The sequence below is a fragment of the Aptenodytes patagonicus genome, chromosome 7, assembly GCF_965638725.1.
Source record: "Aptenodytes patagonicus chromosome 7, bAptPat1.pri.cur, whole genome shotgun sequence".
In the NCBI taxonomy this organism is placed as follows: domain Eukaryota; kingdom Metazoa; phylum Chordata; class Aves; order Sphenisciformes; family Spheniscidae; genus Aptenodytes; species Aptenodytes patagonicus.
In genome coordinates this window covers 63,234,399-63,248,855 of record NC_134955.1, presented here as the reverse complement: position 1 = coordinate 63,248,855, position 14,457 = coordinate 63,234,399, and the positions used below count along the sequence as shown (strand labels likewise).

Below are 14,457 nucleotides of genomic sequence, written 5' to 3'. Positions count from 1 at the left end.
ACAAAGGGAATGTTAAGGCAACACCTTCTCACAGATTAATCACCAGTCCCACTTTGGCACCGTCTGTATTGAGAGATGACAGTATGACCAGAAATAACAATTAGCATTCACTTCCAAAATCTGGGAAGCCTGGGCATTCCCATTAAACTACTCTGGTGTGAGAAGTTCTGTTCCGAAGAAGGAATGATTAGGGGACCTGCTGAAGCTCCAAGAGGCTAAGAGTACAACTGGGATGACAGCAGTGTCTTGAACACTGGCATCCACTTCAACCTGAAACCCTCCTTACTGCTCCTGCAGTGATTCCAGCAGGCTCATTAGCACTTGTGTCATAGAATCATAGAATCATTGAGGTTGGAAAAGACCTCTAAGATCATCGAGTCCAACCGTCAACCCAACACCACCATGTCCACTAAACCATGTCCCTAAGTGCCTCATCTACTCGTCTTTTAAATACTTCCAGGGATGGGGACTCCACCACTTCCCTGGGCAGCCTCTTCCAATGTTTCACCACTCTTTCAGTAAAGAAATTTTTCCTTACATCCAATCTAAACCTCCCCTGGCACAACTTGAGGCCATTTCCTCTCGTCCTATCGCTTGTTACTTGGGAGAAGAGACCGACCCCCACCTTGCTACAACCTCCTGTCAGGTAGTTGTAGAGAGCGATGAGGTCTCCCCTCAGCCTCCTTTTCTCCAGGCTAAACAACCCCAGTTCCCTCAGCCGCTCCTCATAAGACTTGTTCTCCAGACCCCTCACCAGCCTCGTTGCCCTTCTCTGGACACACTCCAGCACCTCAACGTCCTTCTTGTAGTGAGGGGCCCAAAACTGAACACAGTATTCGAGGTGCGGCCTCACCAGGGCCAAGTACAGGGGCACGATCACTTCCCTACTCCTGCTGGCCACGCTATTTCTGATACAGGCCAGGATGCCATTGGCCTTCTTGGCCGCCTGGGCACACTGCCGGCTCATGTTCAGCCGGCTGTCGACCAGCACCCCCAGGTCCTTCTCTGCTGGGCAGCTTTCCAGCCACTCTTCCCCAAGCCTGTAGCGCTGCATGGGGTTGTTGTGGCCGAAGTGCAGGACCCGGCACTTGGCCTTGTTGAACCTCATACAATTGGTCTGGGCCCATCGATCCAGCCTGTCCAGGTCCCTCTGCAGAGCCTTCCTACCCTCGAGCAGATCAACACTCCCGCCCAACTTGGTGTCGTCTGCAAACTTACTGAGGGTGCACTCGATCCCCTCGTTCAGATCATTGATAAAGATATTGAACAAGACCGGCCCCAGTACTGAGCCCTGGGGAACACCGCTCATGACCGGCCACCAACTGGAAGTGTCCCTTCTGTTAAGCCACTTAAACCTCTAGTGACTCTATTAAACCTGTGCCAAATGCAGGAAACCTACCAGGTGCAGGTGACTGGGGCTATCAATTATAGCAAACTGCAGCAACAAAGTGGGACTTGAGAACTAGAAAGTATTAAGCATGCCAAAGACATCATGATAGATATCTTACTATAGTAATAAAAAGACCTAAATATCATTTAGGAAGCTCATCTCCAGAGAGCACACAAAAATCCTTCCTTTGAGGCACTGCCTATATACAGCAATACTTTTTGACTGTGCAGCCATGACTTGTTGTTCTTCATATCAGCTATGTGAAAGTTTCAGAGTGGATAAATGCTTGTTTCTAACAGTATTTGACAGGTGTTAGAGTTCTTCACATTTAAATCAGGCACCTAAGAAAAAACAACTGTCATTGAAGTCATCCATAGCCTGCAGTGGAAAATTAGTATTCAGCCTTTTGAAAGTACCCACATTGCTTAACAAATCAGTTTTTATTAACTACCTACATTGCTTAACAAATCAGTTTTTATTAACTTTGCAAGTGCTAGAAGTTGAGGCTCTATTAACAGCATTAATATGTATAATTTCAATATATTTTGCCTAAGGAATGCTCTATTACCTTGTGGTGCTTCAAGCTATACCCCCTTTCTTCTAAAATCCAGCAGACCACCAGCAATGTGGTTTAAATTCAACAACCTAAAATGCCTGTCATTCCAGGTTGGAAAACAGACTTTAAGTTAATGGAAGGAGTTGCAACATGTTGTTGTCAAGAGTTAAACAGCAGGAAACATACTAGGCATTGTTTTCAGAGCAGAGTAATCCTGTATGGTGAGGTTTGGTTGTCATTGGGGTTTTTTTAATTATTTTTAAAGAATGTTTAAGTTGGACTCAAATAAAAATGAGATTTTTTTTTCTGGAAGATTTTAATCTATATTTTCAGACTTCTAATAATCGAAGTGTAAAGTTATGTGTTGTCCTAGTACCAGAAGAAGCTAAAGGAATTTAAGCTGCCTTATAAAACAAAATTTTTTTCAAGTACGTATTTTAAAAAGAAAATACTTTTCCAAGCTTTTTATGTGCTGACCTATTTGTGATACTGGATTCTTGCACTGAAGAGATGTACTTTGATTACTATTCTATAATACGTGAACACAAGCACTGCATCAAGACACTAAATTGAGAAGCTATTCCGTTTTACCAGTGTTAACAACTGTATGCTTGTATAAATACTATCTTTCAGGGAATTAATAATTATTATGAACAGGTTAGCAGAGGAGAACACATAGTCTTTTTCTTGTTAGTAGAACTTACAAAAAAGATGAAGAAACAGATCCACCTTCCCAAGTGCTCAGCCATTTCAAGGCTGATGTTTTGTGCTGTATTGCATTTTTAAATCATCTCTTCTATTCTCTGTAGCTGAAACATTCCAAGGTAGAAACAGAATTTCTATTCAGAGCAGCAGTGAGGCTGTTCAGCACCTGCAGCAGGAACGCCTTCCTCCCAGCTAGCCTTATGATACATGTTTGAATAGGAATGAAATGTGTCCTGATGCTCAGACATGTTTCTGCGTGCTCTTGCCAGCCAGGCAGCGTGCAAGAGACTGCATTCTGCCTATGTGGGAGGAGTGTTTTCAGATGCTCTGCTGGTTTCCACTGGTTAGCACATCTTTCATTTGCTTAGTGCTCCCCACAATGCCCAAATGTAGCTTGATTAACAAACTAGATTGATATGAAAAAGCACCAGAGCACATATAAAATGCCTTAAAACCTGATAGTTTCAAACTATAACTAGAGGATGAACACGAAACAGGTTTGTTTCTGATGGGTTCCACAGTGATCAGTTCTCACCATCTCCAGTTCGCAATGCTAATCAATGCAATGGGGAAAAAATAGAAACTCGTTATTGAGGATCTGCAGCTGACACAACTATCGTTTGAGTGGTGTACCAGCAGTATGCGGCAGTCCGAGCTCCTTAGCCAATTGGTATATGCCGTGAATGTATAAAATGTCATGACCAGGTTTAGAATAAATGAATTCAAAACAAAAAGGAAGGTCAAACTTTGGATGGGAGTTATCTACGCTAGGAAGCATGTGGAGGTGTCTGAACACAGTTTCAGTACTGGCTGATACGCCTAAGGCGAACCTCACATGTATAAATGGGAATATCAAGTAGGAGTAGAGAGATTGTATTACCTCTTCTTTTGGCAGTGGTGCAACTGCCACTAGAATACTGTGTCCTTGGTACTCAGACAAGACAAGGTGATCCCCTCTGGCATTATAATCTATGAATTGGAATACCAGCTACAAACCAGCAGTTTGGGAAGTCTGCATCTGAAAACAAATGCTATGATTCCCGTCTATCTCTTTTCATTGTAAGTGTCCCAGCTCCACTAATTCCATCCATTGATGAAGCAAAACATTTTGTGAAATTCAATTGCATCTGCAGGCCAAACACCTCTCATCATACTATGAAACAGACTATAAAATACTTCTGTTTTCTAATCTGGATTGAGTAATTTTCTTCCATTTATAGCATTTCATATATGAGTCTGAATAAACAAGAAGGAGCCTTGTTACATAAATTGTTTCTTCTTTCTCTTTACAATTTAATTAACGATGGCTATTTCTAACTTACATTAGCAACTGCCTGGAGCTAACTTGAATAAATGTAGCAAATAAGTGTTACCAGCATAACTGGCTTTGACATGAACTTTATAATAATATAAATCCATTGCCTTTGATGGCATTTCTCTTGATTTACACCATTGCAAATGAGTTTAGAACATCTTTGGTTTAAAAAAAAAAAACAAACCAACATACGGACAAATGCAATGCATTAAGTGCTCTGAACACTCAGACCCTTAGACACAATGTCACAAAATCACCTGTGTGTGAAAGCTTTTGTCAGATGACTGAAAGTGCTGCACATTCCAGTTGGGAGGTTGCTGCCATAGGTGCTTGTTATAGTTTCCTTTACTGGAAGTTCTTTCTTGCTAATTTTCCCAGTTAAACTATCGCCTGATAGCACCCAACTCACCCCAACTCAGTTCCAAAAAGCGGATCATAACTTTTTTTTTTTAACCCAAGCCATTGGAAAGAGCTGGGTTAGGGAATAATCAGAAGTATACTTAGACCAGAAGAACTGGGGGAGCAGTGATTTTTTAAAGCTATGGTGGTGACAAAGAGCTAGAGTGAGTTGCAAGTATTTATTTCCTGACACCAATCATCGTCAGCCAAGTCTAGTTTGCCTTGCTCTTCTTCCCAAAGAATGTTTGCCATAATGGTTTCAAGTAAGAACAACTCTGCACAGAACTGCTATGTCTGATTCCTGCATCTGTTCAAGTGTGTTCCTGCTGTGTCCCTTCTCACTGCCTCATAGAACGAACAAAATCCACAGGGTCTCACCTTCCCAATTAAGATAGTGATCTCTTCAAAAACTCCTGAATTCCCATGGAAGGAGACCTTCTAAAGCCTAATGAGGTAATTAGTATGATTGTAAACACAAACACTCTTGAGAAGAACTGAGCAAAACTTTTGACCTTTTAAAGAAATATATAAAGTTATTTCTAGCACAAATACAAACCCCTGAAGCTTGTATCGTATTTTGCACTAATAATGTAGTATTTTTCCTTTACTACAAATGAAAAGTGACCCTAACTTATATGGATACCTTGGTCTTCCTAAGTATCTGAAAAATGCAACTGGAAAAGCCAGGTCTAATTCAACTCAGGTTTTAAACAGCAGTCAGTGTAGGCAACTTAGACACTCTTAAACTCTAGTTATTTTCTCTCAAACTGAATTTAAAGTTTTGTCAAACCACGTAAAAACAACCTACTATGACAGACCACTACAACAAAACACACAACTCCAGCACAAGATGTAAAGAAAATAATAAATTCAAGGTATATTGATAGAAAATTCTATAGTGGAAAAAGCATTCTGACTAACGTTAGCAGAATCCTAAAAGAAAGGAAATCAAACATGAAAAACCTAGACATGTCTGCTCATCTTTAGTCCTCTCTTCTGAAGAAGTGTAGTCATGTCCCTGTGGGAAGTAATATGATCCAAGGATATGAACATAACTTTTCTTATATCTGTAAACAAGTTAACAACAGCTAGTGAGTTACAACAGGAATGAAATAGAACAGATGTCATTTCAGCTTAATTTTCAGCTGCTTTCTTTTGATGCTTGCAGAGGATAATAAATTTATCAGGCTTTATAAAGGGGATTGAAAATTAAGCTTGCTTTCTTATGGAGATTTGGAAACTTTAAACCTGACCTTCTCATACAGTATTTATAATCCTGGTGGTCCTGAGATGATCTCACTGATGCCCAAAGGAGAGGCTAGTTTAAAATAGCAATGTTACCATGTTGTTCTAAAGCCTAAAATGATATAGTGTAGCACGTAAGTATGTATAAGCAAAATGAAAAATAAAATTTGGATAAAATACCTTGTAAGTGACAGATCGCTACAAAAAAAGTTTCAATTTTGAAAGGGTGGACTTCTTTATTGTAGCTAAGGAAACCACTCGCACGTAATGAACCCTCTCCTGTGTTGAACAGCAAAATAAAACCTACTTGCTTTCTTGCAGGGAATCTTGCAAAAAATTACATAGAAAGAAATATGCCTGTATGAATGCACATGTACGTGCAAATGGGACTATCAACTTTCTCAAACGTTAGAGAAATCAAAAACTGCAGTCACTGCACACTCATGACCTCAAGGTCATCAATCTCTTCACTGAAGATCATCAAGCACTAAATCATTAGGAGATTAAAGTCTTTATGTGCTACTTTATCCTGTAGGGAGAAATTATACTAAATATCAGGGTTAAATCTCACTGAAAGGAGAGCAACACGTGATACATACACACAGAGAAAAACAGTAGCCAACAAGCCCCTGTAACTCCACGTAATCATCACATAAAACTGCCCTAATTTAATCCCCGTTGCAAACAGTTCCAGCAGCCCATGATCAATAGGGACAATCACAACAACTTGCAGCTGCTTTGCCCTGCCATGTCAGCAGCACAACAGAGGAACAAAGGACACTGCCCTGTCTCGCACCTAAACCACCGACAAAAACTTCTCATCTGGCATTTCTGCCACATTTGTTTTTTATTATTCGATCACTTGCCCACGGTATATTCCTTTGCATTCCTCAAAGTATGACTTCTAATATATGTGATATTTACCTTGCATTCATTAAAACACCAGAACAAGGAAATAAGGAAACTGGCAATAATATGCAACAGTTATTTGTATCGTAAGTGTTGGGCACGTCCCTTCACCCTTTCCTAGATTGTTCTCTAATGTTGCAATGGTATCTCAAACCCAAAATGTTGCTAGGCTTTTCTTACTGATTAGCCCCTCTCAATCTTATTTGTTAACATCCACTACATCAAGAAAAGTAGCCACTCAATGTCCTTGGTGTATGACTTTGGTTACATCTCTTCGGTCCAAATGACTGCAAACTACTCAATCACAAAAGGCCTTAACAGCAAGTTTTTCTGGTACCTTTTTCAACCTCCTCAGCTTTTCTTCAGTATTAACATCAACTATAATTTTTGTCCATCCATCTCAAAACATCAGATGATGCCTTTTTAAAACCAAAGCAATCCTTAACTTGAAAGCATACTGACTTGGATAGAGGAAATGTTTTAAAAAGCAACCGCATATTTAGTGAAAAATAAAAGCCCATTAATATGAGAAGCTTAAGACATCTAGTAACAGCTCTCCTTATTGCAATCACATTCTTACAAATTGGTGGTGTTTCTTCAATGCCAGTTCTTCAGGGAATGCTGGTAACATCCGGCAGATTGTTTCCAGACTTCCAGAAGGCAGAAGTGTCGCAGGTCTGACACATCCAGCATTGTTATGGGCAACACTGGAACAGCAGTGCCAAATGAAGGCTTGAAAAAAAATCTTAAAAACTGTCTTGGACTAGTCCCTGCTGCTGAATCATTGTCACTGGTTTCGGTATGAAGTGAAGGAAAGATATGCATTTGTGCCGCAACCGTTTTACCAATCTATTCAGTAACCGAGATCAAACCCACTGCAGGTAATGATCATTATCACAGCGGCTCTACTAATGTACTAGCAGTATTTTTGTATCTTTCACAGAGCTTTTGGAAAATCTTTTTCTCCTTCCTCCCCTTCAAGTTTTCTATCAAATTGTTCATGAGGCATTTTCCTACAGCGCTTTTGGAGGTTTTATTGAAACTGTTTATTGCACAAGAAAACTTCCATCAGGAAAGGCAGAATTGTTTACTCCCCATTACACCAGGAATTCCTAGACATTCTTGGCACACACAGAAAGTGTCTCATGAGTAATTTACCATTATTGGCAAAGATGCGTGGTACTTCTCCTGCCATATATGACAATGCACGCTATTTCCTTTTCCATTGACACCCATACAGAACTGTACAGTAAATATGTTCAGTGAAGAGTTATTACTACAAGTGTACCTTACGTAGTCTCAGCTCAAGGAAACAGCTAGAACTGTATGACCACCAGCTGTCCTCAGTTAACTGTGAACTTAATACAGCAGTTCTATATACAACTTTTCGGGAACAGATCTAGTTTAAGAGGTGCCTCTGGAGGCAGATCACCTCGGCAGTTGTGACAGTTGACTGTTTGATCATGCTCCAGACCAGATCTGAGAAATTATCCAATTAAAACCCAGGTAGCTAAAACCAGCCACAAGCTCTCGTTTCGAAGGTAGCCACACAACAACATATGAGGTGATGTGAGAAACGTACAGCTGGAATGAGAGCTGCCACTGAAGAAATCACGATCTGAAGCCACGTTTTGAGCAATGCCAAACCTCTCTTCGTTAGTATGTTACATGTATCCAAATTACTTAAGCTTACATTAGGACTTCCCGTTCTATGACACATGCTAAGAGGCTAGGTAAAAAGTGAACTTCCCTCTATCTTTGATACTCTATCCATTAAAAGCTTTAAACAAACGCATAAAACCTGTTTTTAAAGGAAACATCACAATGAAACATTTGCAGTTGAACTCTTTGATTGTACCCTTCCCTGAAAATATATCAGGGATTAAAAGTATTGCACAGCATAATGCGACAGTTCTATGCCCCAAGAGGCCACAGTAAGAAAGAAACGTTAGCCTCTACCGTTCTGCTTCTGAATGCCTTTGCTTGCTGAAAGAGCAATTTAGAGGAAAAATGTTTTTGATGTTCTCCATTAATAACCCGAACTTAGACAAACCTACTCAGTTCCTTAACAGCCCTAAACTGCCTGTTGTTATTAATTTATTTAGAAATACCTTTTCTGCTTGTTTATATGGGTATGTGTGCCTGGTATTTTAATGAAAGCAGCCTGTGAAAAGTTTTGTTCAGCATCATCTACGAGAATATCCAGAGATCTTTTACCCTTATTGAAACATCCTCTTTCACAAAGAATGCTTCAAGTATACAGGTGAAATGAAATCAATTACTTCAGGTGAACTAAGACTTCATATTTAAATTATGTCACATATTTCAGTGTCACTAATGTGAAAAATTAAGCGAATTATGGTGTGTACCCAATTTGTTTGGACTTAGACTGTGTATAATCTAAGTACTGAGAACAAATTGACACTCTTCAATTCCTGTGAAATTAAATTCTGAAAGCTCAGGAAAATTAAAGAGGCTGGGGTTTTAATGCAGAATTTTCTTTATTTAACATATTTTGAAGCTTCCCTTGTGCCTCTGAAGGACTTCCTACTCCCATTTGCCTGCTTGCCTTTCTTTCCAGTATCCCAAGAAATATAATTTCATTTCCTCTGTAGCAATCTAGCTGTCACAGATTTTTTTTCTCACGAAATCAACACACTAAAAATACTTCAGAAACATTTAATGAAAATTATTTCCTTTCATAGAAATATTAGGGAACTACTATTTTGAGAAAGCTCTTCAAACTCAAATTTGGCCCTGAATTGAAATTCCTATTCGGGGTGGGGGGGAACCCACCTTTTTTAAAATGTTAGCTCAAAGAGTATCCTACCACAAAAAGGAATTCATCTAGTTGAGACATTGTTTTAAAAGACAAACATCCCCCTTTCAGACATTAATTTTCTAGCTTTCCCTACTTTCATTTCACTGAGGACTAAAACAAGCTGTTGAACACCGTTTCCGTCAATGTCTCAGAAAATGGAGTGGACAGGAAATAACCCTGTCAATCATCATATTCTAGAACACACAAAATTCCTGATGGAACTTTTTCTGACATTTTCTCTAAAGTCTCTAATAAGGGAGACCTTCAGTGTTTCTTGTTTAAGCAATCTCTTCTAGTACAGAAGTGCTATTGCACTAAGAAAGTTTTTCTTAGTTTCTAGGAGAAATGTGAAGCAAGCGTGATTCTCGTCCAAACGCTGACATTTTTCATGGCAGTACACAGCATTAATGAAGTCCCTCTCAAACTGATTACGCCTGTAAGTTAATGACCTACCATTATCACACTGAGAGAACTCATCAGTACTGTTCATGTGCTTAGATATGTGCATATCTTTACTAAACCTTAACAGTCCCATCTGAGTTCTAACAGAGGCAAGAATAATACACTGTTATCTACTTGTATGATTGGCTTTAAAGTATGAAATACTAAATTATTAAAATGGCATCTTTTTAAAAAGCATCCTCAAAATTGCCAAATGCGCAAAACCCCCATTTAAGTATTAAAAAAACCCCACTTCTCACTTAAGTTGTATAACTTTTTGCTACTCAAAAGTAAATCATTACTCATATTTTCTCTTTCAAATGTTTTATATTCTTCCCTAAACTCTAATCCTGAAGACACTTCCATTAAATCCGTGTATTAGTAATTCTACTGTAGTCTCGTCCACATGGTGTGTGTGCGCGTGTATCAGTGAACACTATTCTGAAAAGAGTCTAGAGCTCTTCTAGATCCACCTGCCTTCCACCCGTCCCGGTCTCATCATCAGGCTACAGAAAGATGATCTAGATGTGCGCAGCAGCATATTAAACCATCTAAGCCATCTAGCCTGTTGCTAACACACTAACCCTTCTGGCACGCTCACGCACGCAGAGTCCTGTACCCTTCAAAGGGTATTCTGAGGCTGCACCTGGGGGCCATGCTTGCAAATCAGTTCTGTGGATGGACAGCAAATCAGTCTCAAAAGCGGCTTCAGGGCATCTCTCACAAGCAGGTCTAAAAAGAACCAATATGACTTCTTGCAGTAGTAACAGTAAACCCATGAGAAAGCACTGTTTGACTGTGGCCTATATGACATGCTCCTCCTCAGCTAAAACTTTTACATTTTGTTTTCTCACCAAAGCAATTATGAGACCGGTGTTTAAATTCCTAGCAACAGCTTGGGGGGGGGGGGCAGGGGAAGGGAGAAATAAAGATGGAAAAGTAGCTATAGCCCTGATAATACATATTCATTAGCTAACTTTTGCACAGAAACTTCTCCCCAAGGTGATTCAAGACCTTGGGAGTTTCATGTCCCACTTGAAAATACTTCCTCCACCTTCTAAATATTTAACTCACATGGCAACATTTGTTTACATAACGTACTTAATTACACAAACGTCCTTGGATTTATCATCTCAGATTCAAGGATATCTGTAGCTTTTCAGTAGCTATCATGCATTTTAAAGCAGAATAAATTTCATGGTATATACCAACTGAGCTGGACTACGCTGACTACTTATTAATGCGGTCATATAGTTTACAGGGACAACTGAACAGATTATTAGCTGTATTGGTCTAATATGTTCATAATTAATGTTTGAAAACAGTTCTTTTAAAAGTTATTACTATTATTTGGGATCACCTTTGTGTCTAATTTGGTTTATACTAGGCAAATAGAGCGTTTTAAGAATCCTTGCGTTATATTCAATTCAAAAATACGTACAAGCAAAGCCACGTAAGATGTTCCCTGTTTTCATCAAACTGTTTAAATCTTGTACTTTTACATAACTTGTTTTTTCCATTTTACTCGCGCTCCATTTCAAAATGTTCTTAGAACAAACTTCCAGGCGTTCTGCAGGGAACGCAACCTGCCTATCCAAACCAGCCCCTGCAGTAAAACTTAGGGTTTATTAAAAACATGAACTTTACTAGCAGCCGGTCTTCAAGATGGCTCGTAACGTTTTCCGCCCCGCAGGCGCCAACCCCCCCCCCCCCCCCCGACACTCAGCGTTACATCCTTGAAAGCAACCGACCCCGCTCCAGGCCCTGGGGCTTCGCTTCCCGAGACAGCCCAGCGCCGGGGAGCGCGGCCCGCAGCGCGGCCCTCCGCCGGCCCACCCTCCCCGGGCAGCAGCGGGCAGCGGCCCCCGGCAGCGCTGCCCGCCCCGCCCCAGGCAGAGGGCCCCCGTCCCCGCCGCCTGCCGGCACCTCGGTCTCTCGCGTCGCTTATCGCGAAGAGTCAGCTATTTATATTTATAGTTCAGGGCTTTTTCTTTCCGAGTGGCATTTCGAGGCGCAGCCGGGGAGGGTTGGGGGGGCGTGGGGGGGCACATGGCTGCCCACCGGGGCACGTTCGCGCCCCACCGCTCGCTGCGGGAGAGGGGGAGAGGGGACGGGGAGGAGGAGGAAGAAAACCAGCAGGAGCGAGGAGCGGCGGAAGGCAGGCAGGCGGAGGGAGACAGGGCTGGGGGGGGAGAAAGGGGGGAGCAGCATGGGAGAGAGAGAAGGGACCCGCGAGGGAAAGAGGGCGCCGGGCCGAGGGGAGCGGGGGGTGAAGCGAGGGCCGAGGAGAGCACGAAACGCAGGGCGGGGGAGCGGCCGGCAGAGCCGGCCCGGCCCGGCACCCACCTGGCACCGGCACACAATGTCCGACTCGGTGGCCAGCAGGTCGACTACCTTGCCCTTGCCTTCGTCCCCCCACTGCGCCCCCAGAACCACCGTCACTTTGTTACCGCCCGGCTCGCTACGCGCCCGCTTCAGCCCGCCGCCGGGGTGGCTGCTGCGGTCGTTGGACGCTCGGGTGCCCGACATGGTGGGTGGGAGGGTGGCTGGAGGAGCCGCCGCCTTGCTCTGCCTCCCGCCGGCGCCGAGCCCAGCCCCTGCTCGCTGCCCGTGGCGCGCCGCCGGCCTTTAACGGCGCCGCCGCCGCCCGCCCCGCGCGGCGCGCTGACGTGCCGGCCCGGCTGCCCCGCCGGCCGCCGCCGCCCCGCGCGGTCGCATTCAGACACGCGCAGCCTCGTCACGCACACGCAGAGTCTCCACACAGGCGCGCGCGCACCGACCTCCGCGGGACGGGGGCTGCGGCGCTGTCAGGCGCGCGCAGTCCTGAGGCGTGCGTGGGACGGTGGCAGCGCGGAGGAACGTCGGCCTGTGTCACCCTCGGACAGGCTTGTAGGAGGCAGCCAGGCCTGTGGCACAGACAAACAGACAGACAGACGTTGGGCTGGGTCACGCGGGGCTGCGTCACTGTGAGGCATGCTCACACGCTGGTCTGAGGTGTGTGGCTGTGTCACTCTGACACGGGTCTGAGGCGCGTGGCTGCGTGACGGAGAGACGCAACACACGGGTCCGGGGCGTGTGGCTGTCCCGGCGGTCTCAGGCCTGTGGGGCTGTGTCATGGGGACATACGGACACGTGCCGTCCTGAGGTGCGTGACTGTCACTGTGAGATGCACGAGCAGTGCGAAGGTGTGTGTGACGGTGTCAGAGCAAGACAGACCCTTAGTCTGTCTCTTGGTCTTAGGCGCGGGGGCTGTGTCACTGTGAGACACGCATACAGTCCTGAGGTGCGTGAGCTTGTGTCGCTGCCAGACAGACAGTCCCTGGCCTGAGGAACATGGGCCCCTGTCACTGCAAGACAGATGTTGCCCTGAGGCATTTGGGACTGCCACTGTCAGGCACACAGAGAATTGCACACGCAGGGTAGCTTGACACGTGCACAGGTACACTCAGAGTACCCCGTGATACCTAACAGTCAGAGGAAGAAGGACAGGCACACAAGCTACTCTAGCACACACGGGTCATGAGACACAAACATCCACCCGCTGGCCCGAGAAACATGGGCAGGCGCACTTTCGGTTTGACAGACACACACACTAGCCTAAAATACATACGACTGTTGTTACTGAACTGGCACATACCCCGTTGACAGGCACATACATACGCTGTCCTTGTGGCCTGAGACACCCAAGTCCATTTCGGCGAGGCACACGTGCACACCCACACATACAGTCACACACTGACCTGAAAAAGCCCAGGACCGTCACGGCGAGACAAATAAACGAGGCGCGTGGAGGTTTGTCACAGGGGCAGGTTTACATGCCCGCTTCCCTGGTGTGACAGGTGAACAGACAGTGCCTGGCACCCATAACCCCTTCCCCATGCACGAGCTGTACGCTGGGCTTGACTTTTTCTGTAACGCACGTCCTCTAGCTCCAGGCATGTGGCACCATGTCCTTAAAAAAAGCAACTTGAAATGTGTAAGCTTACAGACTAGTCTGAGGCACGTGCAGCTGTGTTAGTATGAGGCATATATACGCACGTACATGCCTGCACGCAGATGCGTGCACAGAAGCAAAACCCAGGTTGCAGCTTCAGACAGGAGGAACTGCACCAGCCGCTGCTTGCACGCTCCTCCTGGCAAATGCGTGCGTGTGATTCCTACCAAGAGAGCAAGTGACAGAACTTCAGCATTTTCAAGTGACGCATTCCTTCTCTTACACTGTGGCTCAGATGAGATGCCATGATAATACATGAGGTCACACAAAGACATCGTGTGTGCATATCTCATACAGTCCGTTACTCTGGTGTAAGGGTGAAAAGAAAGTACTGGAATACTTGAATGAACTCCTGAAAAATAAAAATACAGCGGCAGGTACAGCCCATTTCAAACGTGCATGTGTGGGCTCTGTCTGTGTGCGTGTATGCATATACACAAGCACCTACCCATGCGTGTACACATACATGTATGCATTTACATATGTGCATGTATAGAAATAGAATATAACGCATTCCAGACTCCGGCACCCTGTAAGCATTCGTGGTGGCAAACAGAGCAGACATTTGCTCTACTTCATTTCTAGCATTTGCAATATTTCCTCTAGGAAAAGGAGGTAGGGAAGATTTAACACTGTATGCTCCAACGGAGTATTTAGCATCGATCAGTGGAGGTGATAAACT

The 14,457-nt window shown here is 44.0% G+C and overlaps 1 protein-coding gene across 1 annotated transcript in view; it reads right to left on the bottom strand.

Moving 5' to 3' along the window:
• ADSS1 (adenylosuccinate synthase 1) overlaps window positions 1–12,366 on the bottom strand; it is a 32,538-nt gene extending 20,172 nt beyond the window's left edge. Inside the window, exon 1 of the mRNA XM_076345568.1 lies at window positions 12,128–12,366. Within this exon, the coding sequence (XP_076201683.1) occupies window positions 12,128–12,310 (183 nt within the window). The 5' untranslated portion in view covers window positions 12,311–12,366. The remainder of the gene's footprint in view (window positions 1–12,127) is intronic.
• Window positions 12,367–14,457: the final 2,091 nt, after the last annotated feature.